The 18,790-nt window shown below is 37.7% G+C and overlaps 1 protein-coding gene across 1 annotated transcript; it reads right to left on the bottom strand.

Moving 5' to 3' along the window:
* Nucleotides 1-961: 961 nt before the first annotated feature.
* LOC132056206 (uncharacterized) lies at nt 962-11,343 on the bottom strand. The gene is made up of 4 exons (XM_059448297.1): nt 11,060-11,343; nt 9,055-9,265; nt 1,425-6,160; nt 962-1,281 (listed from the first exon to the last, which is right to left on the bottom strand). The coding sequence occupies exons 1-3, from the start codon at nt 11,216-11,218 to the stop codon at nt 1,425-1,427; spliced, it is 5,106 nt and encodes a 1,701-aa protein (XP_059304280.1). The 5' UTR covers nt 11,219-11,343; the 3' UTR covers nt 962-1,281.
* Nucleotides 11,344-18,790: the final 7,447 nt, after the last annotated feature.

Genomic DNA, 18,790 nt, shown 5'->3' with positions numbered 1-18,790 from the left:
AAGTGATTAGCTCTTTCTCTGTACTTTAAAAAAAATTCCTGTCTTCTTACGATAGTTGCAATTTTTTACTAGAAGCTGTAGAATTACTCAATTGATTCAGAAGTAGTTTGTCTAAAATTGTAAACGTAGTATCATAATCAAAGGTGGATGCAGACTTTGTGCAATGCATTCAATTGAACCTAGTATTTCGGCATGGAGCATAGATGTTAAAACTACTGATTTCAACAAATATTAAATATGAACTTATAGTTCTAAAAGAATGGTTATTTCAATGCTATAAAATTCAAAGGTTGAACTCATTAAATTGAAATCATTAATCCACCTGGCCATTATCTATTATTGTATGTGCCATCATATCTACCATTATTTCTGCAGTTATTTGTTTCACTTTGAGCTTTATAACCAGTTATTATCTATTATTAAATTGCTTAACTTTTTTTTTTTTTTTTTTTTGGGGAAAATTAACCCATCAGCCTTTGTTTGCTATGTCACCTTGTCAACTGGATGAAAACGAAAGTTTAGCAAATTAAATAGAAGGTCACTTTAATGAGGAATGGAGAGTAATATTATAAGATAAATAGAAAACTGAAGTGTTTGGATTGAAAATGCTTTTCCGCTTCACTGTTTCGGCTGTTTTTCCGCTATCTATCCGTCTTATGAATTCTTTACCAATGTGCTCATGAAGTCTTCAAGAAATCATTACTTTATGTCTTGTTTTGCCTTGTCTCCAAGTATTCTACATAAATGGCATCGGACATAAGACTACACTTGCATTTGAAAGGCGGCTAACAGATTAGAAAAAACAAAGGACCACAAGTTTCAGTTGTAGATCCAACTTTTAATGGGAAAATGTAGCTTTCCAGTGTTTCTTTTCTGGAAACAGTTTCCAAGTTTCAGTTTGTTGCAAAAGAGCAAACTGATAAATGGCCACATTATTGGTAAAACATAAGAGCATGCAAACTAGAGAAAATGATTTTCATTGCAATAGAACAGAAAGAAGATATAGAGGACCAACCTCAAAAAAATGGAACGGAGGAACAAAGCTTTTTCAGCAATTGTATCTTAAGTGCAAATTAAGAAGATTACACAGAGAACCTTAGAGCAGCTAAATACAAACAAAGGGCATTAACACTAGCAAGGACTTATAACAAAAGATCAAATCTTCGTGCAAGAGACCTCACGCATGACCAGAAAACACCAGAAATTTCATTCGGCAACTCGACAGAGGGCTTCATCCAGCCAAAAAGTTCTTCCTAACCATTCAAAACAATGTCTCCCTCCCTGCACAATCAGAAGATTTCAGGATGGTTAATCCTCAGATGCTGTATCTCAAACAGAGAAAAGATTACGTAGATAATCAAGCTTTAACATAAACATTTTACAAGACATAATGGGGATGGGGGGGTTTTAGTACACATAAATACCTATTCAGAAGAGAAGGCAGAGGAAAGGAATTCTTCATCCTCCAAAAATATCTGCAGATTCTTTGTTTTCATCAAGAACCCAACAGCTGCCTCATCAAACTCCAGGATGAAACCCAACTTGATCAATTCAGCCAGTTGGTGAAAATTATCTTCCTTCTCCCTTAGAATTCCCTCAGCAACTACCTCGGAGAAATATGTAGCGTACTCAAGCTTGCACTTGTGACCACCTGATTTGTCCAGCCTCTGTATAAAGATCTTTGAACTTTCTCTTTCCCAGCACATCATACGGCTCACTTTCACGTTCAGAACTTCTCCAGTAGAAAGTGACAGACTGCAATCCATGGTTATTGGTTCTAATGTCTCAAAAATACTAACATCCATGAGGCATTTAAGAGCTTCATGTCTCTTCTGCGCTTCCATTTGGAGTGAAGGATCAGCAAGGAAGCCAAGAATTAACTTAAACAAACCCCTCCCAATGAAGATTTCTTCTGGGAGCACCTGCTCAAGTCCATCACAATTAACAGAAGACAGGCCTTTCTTTTGAACAGATTCAGACAAATTACGTCCACCAATTTTGCCGTAAATTTCAAGCAGCTTCTGCCGAGGCAAAGATGGCAAGCTTGGTTGTGGATACCAAACGAACAAGGGATGAGAAGAAGACTGTTCAAATAAATCCTTCAGATAGAGATCATCTGCAATAAAAACATCACGTTTGTCAAGCATTAAAATTCCCTTCAAGCCTGAACCTGCAGGAAGTTTAGACAAGTTCTCAGATAGGAAGTTCTCGGTTCTTGAGCTCCAGTGCTTCACAGTGAACTCCCAGAAAGGTTGACACTCTGATTGTGACAAACTGCGCCCAGCATCTTCCCATGACTTCCAAAGCCTGTGAAAATAATCAAGAGAAGGATTGCTTTTGACACCTAATTTGGAGAAGAAACTGAGCAGCTCCTTGTCATAATGCTTCTCAAGAACATGCAGCTGTAGGCCAAAGAAACCACTTTTGTCATGCAGAACACAATCATCAGGATTTACCCACTCTCCATCGTTATCACCATTTGGAATCCATATGTTTCTAGGACCTTCTTTAGTTGGCTCCCAGTTGAACTTGCTCAAGTACTTACAGATCCTAGTGATAGTAATGCTGCTGGAGTGGCAATCAAGGTAATCAGCAAGCAATGAGCATCCATCTCCAATTTCAACCACAACACCAAGAGACATGAGCTCTTTCTCATATTTTCCTATGTTCGAACCATAAAATTTATCATCGATGAAAGGACCATCTTCTGGCTGTAAGATAGGATTCCACTGGGGACCAAACAATAAGCACTTATCTGGAGACCTGTAACCAGCATTCGTCTTCATCCATTTTCTAGCAAGTTTAGACCGCAAATTAGCAATCTGAACATCATCATGCTCCAACTTCCGTAAGCACTCAAACAATGAGAATGCCACTGGAACAGTAATGGCGCTAGGGTCTTCAGGTAATCGAAGGCTTGCAGGAACAAACTTTGCCCCACTTGCAAATGTCACCGTAACTCCCATACTCTTAAGTTCATCCTTGTACTCATGAATGCTCCTTCCGTACCGAGCCTCACTATCATCGATAAAAGGCAACAGAGAGATTGAAGAGATAGATTCCCAAGCTGAATCAAAGAGTATGCAGTCTTTAGGTGCTTTATCACCAATTCGAGTTCGCAACCACTTGACCTCTTGAATGCAGCTCTTAAGATCTGAAGGAAATTTAAAGCTAGTTGGCTTCAACTTTCTGTAGCAGGCAAGAAGGGAAAGCACACTATCCTTGTTTAAAGAACATTTCGCCGTCTGCTGCTTAAAAACAGAAACAAAAGCTTGAGTGGCCTCATCAAAAGAAACAGCCACACCTAATTTATGCAACTCGCTTTTATATGACAAGATAGTGCTTCCGTAGAAATTTGTACCAATAACAGGAAAGCTGCCGAAAACCTGCAGCAGGCAGCCCCACACAGGATCAAGCAAAAAGCATTCATTCGGACATTTATACCCCATGTTTATGGTCTTCATGCATCTGCTATCCCTAAGTGCCCGGCATATTTTGTCAGATAACCTCAGATTGCGAATGCAATTCAGTATCAAGAGCAAAGCATCAGAACTCAGGCAACCTATGCGTGCTGGAGATCTCAGGTTGTCAACAACGAGCTGGTAATTTTGATTGAAACCAAACACAACTCCAAGCAGCTTCAGTTCTGCTTTAAATTTGAGAATCTCATCCCCATAATGATTATGGTCAATAAATGGGATGTCACTGATCTGTGAGGCAGCATTCCACTCACTGTCAAAGAAAACAGACTCCCGGGGGCTCTTCGCACCTTGAGTAGTGCGCAACCACCTTCTATCATTGATGCTATTGATAAAGGTATCGGGGGAAAGATATTTCTCCCTTAGATACTTGATGAAATTGAGGATTGACACCACGTGGCCTTTGGTTAAAGTAGAATTAGTTGCCAGAGACATAAAATGTTCTCCGATATATTTACATGCCTTCTTAAATTTAAACATGACGCCCGCTGTGCTTAACTCCTTCTTGTACTGTTTCAGTTCACTGCCATAGTACTCCTGATCAACTAATGGAATATCTACAAGAACTGATCCATTCTGCAGCACATGTCCCCATGATGAATTATGGAAGAATGATTTTGATGGAGGCCTGTAACCAGGGCTACCACTCAGTGATATCTTCAGCCAGCTTCCCTCCCTTATGCAGCTCGAGAACCTTGTTGGCAAGGAAACCTTGTTCCTTTTCATATTACGAATCCATTCCAACAGCAGCAATGCATTCTCCTTGGTTAGAGGAGAAGACATACTAGAAATCGCTGCATCAGGAGGGGGTAGGTCAGGAATGTCCATAGCTGCAACATTGTCCTTGAGAAATTCGAGAAGCTGTTTTTCGCTGGTAGAAACTCCAGCATAGCTGCCAGAATGCAAATAATCTTCCCCGAGCTCAACATAGCCTTTGTGCCTCCACAGGTTTGAACCAACCAACTGCACCCATTTGCTACCATTTGCAGGCACCAGTATCCCTTTCCTCCGTCTGGTGACCTGTCCATAGTTATCAACGAGCCGCAGTTTACTGCATAAAGCAGCAACTTGTTCTCTAGATAAATAGTTTCTTGTGAGGGACTGATGTAAGAAGTGGGTCAGAGCCACAACAATTTTTCTATCATAACTGTGTGACTTAAGAAGCAGAAGAGCATAGTCGTGCACATTCACACTGCACACATTGGCCTCATCTTTAAGCCAATCCAAAACCGTCTTGCATTTAGAATGACTCCGGACTTTTTCTTGTGTTGATTTGGCAAAGAAGAGGTGATTGGCAAAACGAAATTCTGAGTTCCAGTTGATCAGCCAATAGATGTGACCAGACTCACGAGACAAAAGCAATGAATGATCACCATTCAATGCCTCATATATGCTACACAAAGCAACATCATCATCAAAATCAACATATTTCAAAAGTTGTATGTTCATCATCTCAGTTGTCTTGAAAGAAGACAGCCATTTCTCAGCAACAAATGCTAAAAGTTCCAGGTAAACATCCTCGGAGACTCCCAAAACAAGATTGGAACTCTGAATGCACTTTGCATACCATCCATTGTCAACTTGCTTCACTTCCAGAAAGTTTAATATATGGTTGTACATCTCCTTATCAAAAGCTGAGTTCACAATGAATCTTCCATGCGATGAGATGTTATGCAATACCACCCCCTGCTTCCTCGCCTTGTTCAGCAGATTCCAGAAAGCAGGAAACAGCCTACCAACGTCACTGGGTTTCTGGAAGAATTGCTGTTCCATGTATGACTCGCACGGAATGATACTTTCATCCAGCAGTTTTCCTTTAATGGAATCTCTCACGCCATTAAGAATTGGAAAAGGAGATTCATTGACTGGCAAAAAGCCAAACATATGAGTCAGAGAAGAAACAGGAGCTCTTTCATTAGCTCTCACAAGTGATGTGAAAGCATTGACAAAAGCTGTAGGGACGCAGTCAAGAATGCCCTGGTTCCATATGTTATCTAGAAGGATTGTCTCCCTTGACGATGCTAGAAGAAAATCTGCCTGAATTATGAAAGGGAAGTTCGTGACCATCTCCGTGGGAAGAAAAGCATAAATCCCAGGAGAGCTTGTTCCCCTGTTGAGGCGCTCTCCATTGGGAAAAGCTAAAGTGATTACCCACTCATCAACTTCCATTCTTCTATCCACTCTATGCTCCCGCTTGACAGGAAACTTCTGCTTCCACATGTAGTAACTGCATTCCCCCAGACCAGATTTTTCATCAGCTGAGAGATGGAGCAGGTAGGATTCAGCATCAATGTTCTTCTTCTTAACAAAATCAGTCTCCCTAGAAATGGAAATGGCACTGACTGTATTAAGCCTGGGATCCTCATTGTGTTCCCTGACCGAGAGCTTCTTTATCTTCGAAAGAAATAGAAGAACTTCAGGATGAATTCTGGAAAGCTGCTGCTTAACAGGTTTCATCTTGTCGGATTTCAGTGGTAGCACTAAAGTTGTGGCTGGAAGAGTAGCAGAAGACCCATAGATTTGGCTTATAACTGACAGAGTTGGGTTTGCTTCCACCCACTCAGGTACAATATAGCCTACATTGCAGTGCTGGCAAGGTTCCTCGTTGAATCGTATCTGATACCCATTGCTGAAGATGTAGGGCCGAGCAGTGATGAGAAACACACTCTTGAATCCAATACCTGAGAGAAAAATGCATCAAGTGCTTTCAGGAACAGGTTACAAATTCGGATAAGGTAAATGCATATTCAACTAAGTAAGAAAAACTTAAAAGGACGAGTCAAATACGGAATGCATTCTAGAAAAAGATCAATTTTTTGTTCAAAAGCTAATGTAATATGAAATGAATAAGCAGCATACAGGCAGGTATAAATCCATAAGCAAGAACAAGACTTAGTGAAGTTGATGGAAGGGAGAAAATCAGTCCATTAAAGTGCACATTAGTAAAAAAAATCAAGTTTGCAGGGACGCTTTTGTGTTCCCTTCTCTGAAATTTGAATTTCACATTATAAAGATGGGAAACTAACACAAAAGCTGGACTATCACCTGCCATTCCAAGGCTGGGATGTAAACAGAAAAATCATTAGAAAATCATTGACCCACTTATCAAAGAAATACAAATAAGGTATCATTGTTCCATCTTCTAAGTACTTTCATAAAAGGAAGGTTTTCCTTTATCAAAGACAATTACTTTTCAAACAACCCTTATTCAGTCGGTTCTTACGATTTAACTCATCAAAGCAATATCTCTAACAACATGGATATCTATAGCAAAGCACTTGTAAAACAATCCAGAATGCAAATAATCCCTCAAAATATAATTTTGATGAAAAAAGGGGCTTTTTTCCTTTATGTGCTTACAACACCATTACATTTCAACTAGTTGGTCATTCCATCAAAGCAATATATCAGTGATTAAAATTATTTTTTATGTATTAACTAAAACCTCAATACCGAACAAGTAGGGTCAGCTCTATGAATCTATCTACATATTTGTTCTACATTATCCAATATTATTAAATGTGTCTTCTAAACGAATTAGGCATTCTATTAACATAGGTTCTCTAAATTATTGGATAAACATAAAGGGAGAAAATCAAATATGATGAATATGAATTACTTTTACCCACTCTGTATTGGCTAACTTTAAGCTTAATGAACCATAAAGGAATTCAGCAGGTATGACAAGCAGTAGCAGCACTTTTAACATTTTCACTAATTATTAAACTATAAACTAGTAAAACAAAACAAAAAAACAGTCTGAAAACACGAACATAGGGGTAAAAGGAAGAGTACAAATTAATGAACAATCAGTTGATATACTACCTTTTTCGCCGATGTAACTTCTTTCTTTTTGATTTGTCACAAAAGGGTCTTAGTGGAACGTCCAACACCTCCATATTTTACTTATCAATTATAATAAAAAAATAATTTCCTTTTCGTTATTGAATATCAAAAGTGTCATATGATGTTTTGTTTTTTTTTTTTTTTTTTTATATTTTGAAGTTATCACGAATTCCAGTAAGACTAAGCTAGCATTTGGCCATAGATCCCAAAAAATTTGAAAAGCTTGATTTGAAAGTTTTTCAAAACACGAAGATTTATTTACTATTTTTTCAAAACATATTGTATATTTTTTGAAAAACATGAAGCATGATTAAATCAATTATCAAGGATAAATGACAAAACATACATACTGGAACCGTGGGAAAAGGATATTTTAATAACAATTGATAACAACACAACTAGCTACTATTAGGATTTTTCATTCTTTGGATCTCAAAACCAAACCAATCTAGGGCCTAAAATTATTAAAACCAAACCAAATCGAATATAATACATATCCATCGGTTTGGTCGTAGTCGGTTTGGGTCGGCTTTTCGGTTTTTAAGAAAACTAAACGTATTTCTCTCTTTCATGTTTTTTTCCTACAATTAGGAGAGAGTTTTCTATCATTTTCCAATTTATAATTCGTTATTACCCTTTTATTGTGGAGCTATAGTTTTCTTGCATTATGGCGAAAATATCTTAGGATTTATAATATAATTAAGTGATTTTTTTTTATAAGAAATACATAAAATAAATCTAGGTGAATCTCATAGTTGTTTCTTTGAATAAATGAGTTTGAATTCATGGATTTCTTTTTAAAATGAGCTTAAGGTATAAAGTCCATTAGCTTATTAGAGATAAATAAAATTTTGCTAAAATGTATATAAATCATTTAAAAGTATTTATAAAATTAATATCTTGTATATATATAATTATAAAATGTATTCGTAAAATTTGTCGGTTCGGTTCAATTTTTTCTTCCATTTGCTTTTAGTAAAACCATAAACAAATCAAATACTATCGGTTTTTAAAAATTTAAAACCAAACCAAACCCAACCCAAGATAATATCGGTTTGATTTGATTTTCGGTTTGGATCGGTTTTTAACCCAACCGTGAACACCCCTAGCTACTACAATTCAAATTACAATACAAAGATCCATCTAGCAAAAAAAAATGACAGGTAGTAACTAGCTTAACTCGTTATTTTATAGAAGAGATTGTTTTAATTGTGGAAATATAGTAGATATGGCTTTAATGGAGGAACATGATTGATAGAATTAGTTGGGTCATAAATAGATGGGGCTTTTTTATAAAATATAAAAGTTTGAGGTAGTTTTTAAAAGTTATGAAAATGCCAAAACGTAGATCTTAGCCCAAAAAATAGGTTTGAGCCAGAATTTGGAATTTGAAGATTTTTTTTTCAAAATCTATCAAAATTTTATGGCCAAACAAAGATTTCAAAATAAATCTTCAAAATATGCTCCTAAAATCTATGGCCAAAGGGAGCTAAACATCAATTAACATGGGTATTGTGATAAAATACCCATATCAATTATTGTTTCTTAAAAGATGCGCAAAGCCGAAACTAGACAAGTAAAAATAAACAGAAAGAGTACATGGAAAGCCTGACATTTAGTACATTATAGACATATTTAATTTAGTACCATAAAATTCAAATATCACTCTTTATTATTTAACTTCATTACTAGTCAAATTAAGACATTTAAATTGGCATAGAGGGAGTACCTTTTTCACCTATGTAGCCATGCTTGCGATTGCCTTTCTTAGTGGAACGTCCAACACTGCATATGGACTCAATGTTCTTATGAGAGAAACCTTTCTCGTTATTGAATATCAAAAGGGTTGCTTGAGCACCAGTCTCAGTAATATCTTTAGAAGTTATTACAAATTCCAGTGATGGATCAACGCCTTTGTCATACTCGTTATCCTCTGCATTCTGCAATTACAAAACATGACAACTTTTTAGGTAATGTATATTATTCTAGTTGATTAGGTAATGTAATTTGTCTTAACAACATCCTAGGATAAATTACATTAAGTTCATATGTAAACACTCAATCACATACAGTCAAACCTCTCTATAATTGCCATTACTCTTATGACATTTCATTATAACGGATCCACTAATTTTTCCGTTATGTTTTACTTCTACCGTAATAACTTTACGTAAGGAATTATGGCATCCATTATAGCGGTACATCTTTGTAAAATTACCTCTCTATAACGACCATACTCGGATAGTCGTGTAATAATATTTTATAAGAAATATATTATGTGACATCAAAAGTGTCGATGAATTTAAACTCGCTCTTTTTTTTTTAGAAGAGTCAACTGCCAAAGCGCGTGGACAACCTTCAAGTGTTAGCTAAGGGCAAATTTTCTTTTGTTGAAAGTTTGGACAAAATTTTCGTCGACCCAAAGCGTTATATTATCACTAAGAAACTAGAATTTACGAAACAACCTACAATTGTAGATTTCTTACGTCAAACTTGAAATATTTAAATTCTCGAATAATTTAAAATGCATATGTTCCATGGATTTTAATTCTTTATCTGTGTGGTGTAACTAGTTATGGATTTAGTAGTAATTTATTAGTCTTTTCAATTTTTAGTTTATGAGATATGAAAATCAATTGAGATTTTAAAATTCACAAGTATATTGTTTTCGTTTATAACATAAAAAGTACAAAAAGTTAATTGTTTGCGTTTTTTTTTTTTTTTTTTTTTTAAATGAGATCTAAATATCGAATGTTACATATACAAACACTCATTATAGCGAGGGAAATTTTAAAGACCACCAATTTGAAGAGAGGTTAAAGACCATAATTATTAAGGTAAAAAGAAAAAAACTTGCCAAAATTGGAACCGTGGGAATATTGGGGAAAAAAATTATTTTGTATACAACCGACAAGGATTTTTTTTGTCTCACAAGTTAATGGACCTAAAATTTATGAGAAACTGATGTGTAAGGTACAAAATAAAGTTGTTCGGATGTTTGGGGGGAAAAAAATTGTGCACAACTGATTGTGTGAGGGTCCTTTTTTTAATTTAACCTTACAAGCTAACCTATGGCTAAAAAATAGGAAGCATCATACAAATAAAGTTTTCGAATGTTTGGTACTGATGAGGTGTCAAAAAATTATTTACTGCCTTGAAATGTAGAAAAAAAGTATGTGTTTGATTAAAAATAATTCTTATTAAAATGGGCATGTTAACAAATATTACCATCACTCTTGACACTCTAGTTGCTTGTCTCACTCAAATACAGTCGCAGAAATTACAGCCCAAACATCTCAGTAATATTTTATTTTTTTTGTCCCAATTTATGTGGTATTTTTTGCTTTTCAAGATTCAAATTATGTGAATTGTGATCAACATTTTAAAATGTAGTTTTTCATCAGATTGATATGAAAAAAATTACAACTTATAGTAATTATCTTATAAGTTTTAATGTCTAAACTTTAATTTTACAATATTGAGTCTGATCAAATTCAATGTAGTTTTAAAAATTAGTCAAATTGACTCTAAAAAAAATGAGGGATATTGCATAAACTGAGACGGCGAGAGTACTTTATACTACAACTGCTAGTCAATCTCAAATGTTTAGTCAATTTTTATCAACCTTTAATAAATTATAACCAAACTCCAAATTGCATTATGTGCAGTTCCTATGAGTCTATGACGACAAAAAGATAAATGGAGATCAGTAGAATGCATGCAAAGAGATAGACCTGGATGAGTTCCATGAGGAAATGAACATCCTTAGCATAGAGCTCAGCAGAGAGATTTTTAACAGCCTGATGAAGATCCTCTGTTAGTGGATTTGTTTCACCTCCTATTGAGAATTTGCTTCTCCTTATTTCTTCTATGTGCTCTTTTGCTGTCCCCATTATCACTCTTCTCACTCACCTCAAAATACTACTCGTAATATATGATTGTGCTTATAGAAGTAGAGAAATAGACAAGTAATTTTTAGTGCAATGAGAGAATGTGTTTCAACTTTTGAGGAATTTATAGAGGGATATAGAGAGAGTAGATTTTGGAACTGTTGAAAACCCACAACCTGAAGAAACCTCGTCGACTACCCGGGTATTGACAAGGTGGGCCCTACTGGTACAATGAACTCTTATGTGAGCTTGACACCTGTCTCTGTACTACTTTCCAAAAACATATTGAGTTTTAAACATAATTGCAGGTTAATTACTCCCTCCGTCCCAACCAGGGCCGGATATCGGGCCCGGGGGAGTGTTCACCCGAACACCCGCGGTGAAAAATTACCCCGTATGTATAAGTTATTTTTTTATTTTTTATATTCATATATAAATTTTGAATACTCTAAACACAAGAGAAGAAGTTGGTTCAGTGATTTTGGAAATTTAAAATTCACTTTGAGGTTCCAAGTTCAAATTTCAGTCACTATATTTTTATTTTTTGAACACCCTCAGTAAAAATCTTGGATCCGCCACTGACACCCAACTAATACGAAGTTCAAGACTTTTGAAATTTATAGTATAAAACTAATCATAGATTTTTGTTGATCCTATAAATCATCTCATTAAGAACAAAATTAAAAGTTTAAAGTTAAACTCTTACTCCCTCCGTTTCAATTTATATGAACCCATTTGACTGGACACGATATTTAAGAAAGAGGGAAGACTTTTGAAACTTATAAATAAAATAAGCCTTGAAAATTTGTGGTACCGTAAATCACGTATAGTTAATTTGTTTCAAATTGTGAAAAGAGTCATTCATTTTGATACGGATTAAAAAGGAAATAGGTTCAAACAAATTGAAACACATGGAGTATTAAATATAAAAAGTGTTATTTGCACCTAAAAGGAAAGGGAGTATCAAATTATTCTTGTCAAGATATCTACATATAATTATCCATATATACCTTTCAATAGTACATAAACTTGAAGTCTTCCGACATTATTTGCTTATTTTACAAGTGATGGCGTAAGGAATTTTCTAATTGGCTTGATCATGGCGGACTAGAGTTAATAAACTTTTGCAACTTTTTTTCTCCTTATTAATGATGTAAATCTTTCATATATATTCTCAATGAATTTGATTGGAAGTTCAAAAGATAAAGTTAGTAACTTGCTGTCTATAGTGTTCTAGGCTCTTTTGTTATTCTTTTCCCTAAAGTTCGAGCTAGAGCAGGTTTATTTTTATTTTTTTTTTAAATCTCAATGGTATGCCCTAGTGGTACTAATTCATCATTGCCCTAGTTTAATTTTAAAATATTAAATTGATTTACTTCAATTTATCTCCGAAAATTAGTTAAATTGACCTTCGAGAAGCGAAACGAGATAAGTAAAAAATGAAAGGAAGGATTATGTATGATATACCTTAAGGAGTCATTTAGTATAGATACAAAGTTATGCAGTAATAAGATTAGTAATGCAGAAATTATTATTTAAGATTTAGTTATTGTATAGGGTAGAAAATCGGCTCGGGGTCGCATGTGAGACCGGGCGCTCGGGGTGATCCAAGGAATCCTCACAGCTGAAACCCACTCCCACCAACTCCAGTCACATCCGCTGCTCTAGATCAGAGAGCCACTGACTATGCTAACGTTGGGGGTAACCTCATGTCACATCATCCGTATGCTAGGGTGGAAAAGTATTGTTTTGGTTTTTCATAAAGATAGTTTATCATGTAAGTTAAGGCATCTTCACTTCCCCTGTTGTAACCTATCTCATATTTTTCTCTCAAGAGCAATATACCTACGGGCACATCATTTATCTTTGAATATGTATTTGTCTTACATTATCTTGTTATTTAAGCTCGATTCTTTTGATATAGCCATTATAATCACAAACACTAACCTTAAAAAGAGAGTTTACAGGATTGGATACGACCTACTTGTCTTTAAACCCTTAAAGTACAAATCTTTAACTGATAATTCATTTTTACCGAAAAACAGTTTGGCACCGTCTGTGGGGATAAACAGTTGTGGAGTTGTCCTGATTCGCAGTAGAAATTCTCCTTCCAAAAACTCTAAGTAAAGTCATTATATGCAAGAAGAAATATCTAGCGGTAGCTCGAGCAGTATACAGGGACTCAAGGACTTACAGATGTTAGTAAGGGGTATCAAGGACCTGATGGAGATGCAAGTGTCCGAACACAGAGAGGAATCCAACGAAGATCATAAGAACAGTAGGGATGGGAAGCGCGCAGGCGCCTTAGTGAGGAGCAAAGCAGAGGTATCCCAAATGCTGACAGAGCGGAACAACCGTGCAAGCGCGCGTTCGAAAAAATAGGTCAAACACGATCTAAACCTGACAGGCAAAGACCTGCTCAAAAAACGGGTTCCTCAACAAGAGAAATATTGATGGCCACGCTTAAGGCGCAGGATGAGAGGATACAACGCATGGAAAGGGCCATGACTGCCATGGTTAAGCATTCTAGGGCAGGGATTCTGGCGTCAAAGCAGAATGCGGATAAGATCCTCGCGACCCCGCAAATAAAAAAGGCCGAGGTGGTGAAAGAAAGATTGGATAATTTACCGAGGAGCTACTCAAGGTCGAAAGGGAAGAATGAGAGAATGAGCTAAATCCCAGGAGCCTCATCCGTGATGAAGGGCGCGGGAGCCAGGAAATACGGTATACTGTCGTACCCAAAAAGCGCAGCCCCCGCACCCATACCCAGGAAATTCAAAATGTCGAACATACCAATACCACCGATCCGAAAGAGCATATAACAATGTTTGAAGCAGCCGTCACAGGGCACGACCTCAAGCAATATGAGATTGAATCAGTCATGCTGAAAAAATTTAATCAAACGCTCATAAAGGGAGCGCTCTCTTAGTATACTCGCTTACCCAGAAATTCTATTGACTCTTTTGCAGCCCTTGCGGATGCTTTCGTTAAAGCCCACGTGGGCGCGAAGGGTCGATACACACAAGCAGAAGGTGTTCTCCATAAAGCAGCGGGAGGATGAGTTGCTCCAAGGGTTCGTGGACAGGTTTCAAAGGGAGAGAATGTTGTTGCCGGCTATCCTGGAAGATTGGGCTGCGGCTGCATTCGCGGATAGTTTGAACTCATGAAGCTCGGACGCTTCTAAGAAGTTGAATGAAAGTTTGATGGAATTCCTGGCTAAAACACGGAGTGAGATAAACCTCAGATATACGGTAAAAATGCATATTGAGGAGGATTAGAGAGTGATGGTTCCGATAGAGGTAGGTAGTGCTTTAGATAAAGACCGGACCTGGGTTTTGAAGCAACCGTCGCAAGTCACCGGGGGCAGTTTGAGCCATATGAGGCCCACAGGCCTAAATTCCAGCCGGGGAAACAATGGGAGCGTCCGAGGCCTCCTCAGTAGAAGTGTCTCGCATTTTTCGGGACCCACATCAAAAGGGTTCGGGCCGCAAAGTTCTCGAATGACAACTTCAGTATAAATGCCACAGAACGTGTCACGATAATGAGGACGATAAAGGAGGCCGGATTCCGGAGTGAGATGCTGACTAATCCGATAGAGAAATACCGACTTTGTGTGGTATGCTCAAAGCACTCACGGGGCATGCTACGGTAGGATCGTGCGAACCTAAGGGTGCCGAGGTGGCCCGCCCATCGCGACGCCCGGCATCTCAAGGAGTATAACAGTGACCAGGCCATGCTCAACCTAACAAGAATCATGTGCAGAAGCCAGGCAAGACACCTCAGCCTATCCACACGATCAACATGATATTTTTTTTTTTTGGGGGGGGGGAGCAATAAACAAGATAGCTTACACCACTCTCCGAAAATCAAAGGTGTCGTTTACAACAAAGAGTCGCAGCTGGGACCCCGCCGAGAGCAGGAGCATATCCTTCACTGACAGCGACCGCGCGGGATCTGTCCCTCTTCACAATAATGCCCTGGTAATATCTGTTCAAATTAAGAATTCTTTCATTAAGCGTGTGTTGATTGATCCAGGAAGTTTAGCAAACATTATCCAGCAACTCATCCTGAAAAAAATGGGATAGATGACGCCATCATCCCCACAACTAAAGTACTAGCCGGTTTTAATATGGAAAGTGAGCTGACCCAAGGGGAGATTGAGCTACCGGTTCATGCTGATGGCATGAAACAAGACACGACCTTCGACGTTATAAGAGGAGGCATGTCTTATAATGTCATATTAGGGAGACAATGGATTCACTCCATGTGGGCGGTCCCTTCCACTTTCCATCAAAATGTCAAGTTCCTTAGTCCCTGGGGGATTGTCACGCCCCAAAACCCACCCTATGAGCAACAAGCATCCGATGTTATGAACAACACCGGAAGCACCTTATAAAATCAATGAACATCGATTCTCTTTTAGTAGTCTTTTAATATTTATTAAAACAGCCATTTATGGCAAGGAGTCATAATTTTAAAAATCAGCGGAAGTCTAATATAAATAAACAATTATAAAACATGGAAAATGCCTCAATAAGTCTTACGAGACTTCAACAACTACCCACAGTCTAACAACTATCTATGGAGCTTCTAAGATAAATAATGAATAGTCTAACTTCAGGACTCAGCCCGAAAAACTAAGAATAATAAACTGAAATAAAGGGGTGACTTACGAACAAGGGTGTGGGCTCACCAATAAATCTGGAAAGCAGCCAGTTCTCCTACTCCATACGCGTATCACAAACCTGCTCTTCTGTGTTACCTAACACACCATCAAAAATAACAATGGTATGCTTGAGTACTGGGTACTCGGTGAGTGTCTCCGGGATAATAGCTAATAGCAAAATATATAGATAATACGGGTAATCGAAAACAATATTGAGAAACAGTTCAAAGAAAATGATAATGTCTCATAAATATCCAGTATAAGTCAATGATGAAGGAAATAAACCCTTGAAACGTTCTTGTTACCTTAAGTTCTTTCAAAATAGTTTGAAATCCAAAGATAGAGCAAACTAGTAACCTTAGTAAAATCACCAGTAACAGCCAATAACACAAGAGTATATCAATTTCAACTTATTTTGTTGTTTATCACATTAAGTCTTCTCACTCATGAACTCAAGATAATCAACAAGCCACTCACAGGCAACCAAAGTATAACACATGTCAATACAGGCCCAAATCAATATAACGAAGGGAGGACCTAATCCGCATAGAAGCACCACATCGGGGTTTTTACCCTCCACGACTACCCTTCCTCATGAATATCTAGGCAAAGACCACATCGAGGCTATTGACACTCGATGGCCACTCTTCCTCCCGAATGACTAGGCATGAACCACACCGGGGTCATTAACCCTCAATGGCCACTTTTCCTCCCGAATGGCTAGGCAAACCCCACTAGGATCCATAGTGACTATCCTTCCTCCCAAGTAGCTAGGCCAAACACAAACAATAGAAATCATGGCAAAATAGGCGAATCACAATCATAGCATAAAAGCTGAATCACTCATTATGGATTATGTTCATCATCCCGTTAGTAGGGGTACATCGCATCATTTATAGGTTTAGAAACCAGGTTCGAGCCAATTAAGTTTCAGTTTCAACACAATTCGTTCATAGGGCAAAACACATAAAATATTCAAGCTTTCCGAAAATCAAGTTCAAGCATCCCTTCTGGGGTAATTCATGTTCAAAGATATAAACTTTGCAAATCAGTTTCAATAACCTTTTGATAAGAAAAATCACAAATGCATACATATAATATGGTCAACCGAAGGTTCCATGAGGGCTTGTCCCTCACGCACATGAAACCTTGCCAAAGAAACCCTTTTGAAAGATGAAGAGTATGTTTGAAAAAGAGACATACCTCAATTCACGCTATAATGCTTCCAAACGGGTTTTTCGAAGTTCAACGATCACTCTACACTTGATTTAGATGAGGAAGATTAGAACTTTACACTATTCTCTTGAATTCCCACTTTTTTCGAAAAAACTAGGGTTTTTAAGCCAATTTTCTGTCCTTGAATCACCCATGGGTTCTAATCCCATATAATACCATACACTAGTCTAAAACCTTTCAATAGCATCAGAAAAATCAAGAGTCATACCTTTTTGAATGAATCCCAAACGTCTCACGCGTCTCTTCTCCTTCTGTCTTGAATTTCAAGAATCTAAGAGTTTTGTAGGATGAACTAGTGTTAATTTGATATTAGATTGATTTAACAATGATGAAAATTGATCAAGAACTTACCTTAGATGTTTTGGGGAAGCTTTAGGGTTGTTTTCACTCAAAAAGTCGGCCAAAATAAAGTGGGAATGCATATAACGAAGTGGGAAACTTATAAAATTCAAAACCAGAAAAATAATGGGCCGCAGCACCCTTGCGTCGAGGACCCATCATGGATCATACCACCTGCAGTACTCTTGCCATGCAAAGGGTGCCGCACAAGGCAATATTTTCGTCAGAACCATGTTTTGATTGCGACACCCTTGCGACGCGATTGCAGACTATTGCTTAGTAAAATGGTCATAACATTTTGTATATAGCTCTTTTGGAGCTGGGAGACCTACCGTTGGAAAGTTATTTCAAAGACCTACAAATTTTATGTTTTACGTTTTCTCAGATTCTCAACGCAACTATTCGAAAAATGGGAAATAGTAAGAAGTCCTCTAGACTTAGACGAACTTAGAAGACCTTAAGAACTTCACTTTTTGGGAAGAACTTCACTTTTTAGGTTTAACTTCGAAACGACTGTTTATCACCCGAATTCATCCCAAAATGGATCCATATAGCTAAAACACCATCTTAATACTAGTTTTACACATTCACACCTAACCCAAATTTACGGAGTGTTATAGGGATAGGCGAAATTAAAGGAGACCAGGAGGTAGCCTGTGAGGTAGAAACCATGGCGATGACGACAACCAAGAAGGACAAGCCCCCAAATAGTAATTACAGATGTCGTGATCCAACGATAAAGCCAGAGGAAGGAAGAGGCAAGATGCAGGAGGGTATCGAGATCAACCCACCCCTGAAGGATTTATCGTCTCGAATGACAAAAATCCTGTAGACACGATGACGGAAGAACTGGAACGCATGGCATTTTTTGAAGATAATCCCGAAAATCAGGTACACCTAGGTTCCGAGCTCCTGCTCAAACGCAGGGGAAAATTTGTGACTTATTTAAAAGCTAATTTTGATTGTTTTGCCTGGTCGCACCTGGATATAACAGGGATCCCCCTAGAGGTGGCAACACATCGACTGAGTTCTGATCCGCGTCACCTTCCGGTAAGATAAAAGAAGCGACCGATATCAGCTGTGAGGGACCAATTCATCTGAGAATAAGTCACGCGATTACTCAACATAGGGTCAGTCCGAAGGGTGGGGAACCTAGATTGGCTAGCAAATGTGGTGGTGGTCCCAAAGAAACTCAACAAATTCAAAATGTGTGTGGATTTCAAGGACCTGAACGAGGCCTGTCCAAAAGACTCCTTCCGACTATCGCATATTGACCAGACTATTGATACCACGGCGGGGCACGAATTGCACAGTTTCTTGGACGCGTATTCTGG

This window comes from Lycium ferocissimum, chromosome 5 (genome assembly GCF_029784015.1).
Source record: "Lycium ferocissimum isolate CSIRO_LF1 chromosome 5, AGI_CSIRO_Lferr_CH_V1, whole genome shotgun sequence".
NCBI lineage: Eukaryota > Viridiplantae > Streptophyta > Magnoliopsida > Solanales > Solanaceae > Lycium > Lycium ferocissimum.
The sequence above is the reverse complement of the archived record's forward strand: the minus strand, read 5'-3'. Positions and strand labels throughout refer to the sequence as shown.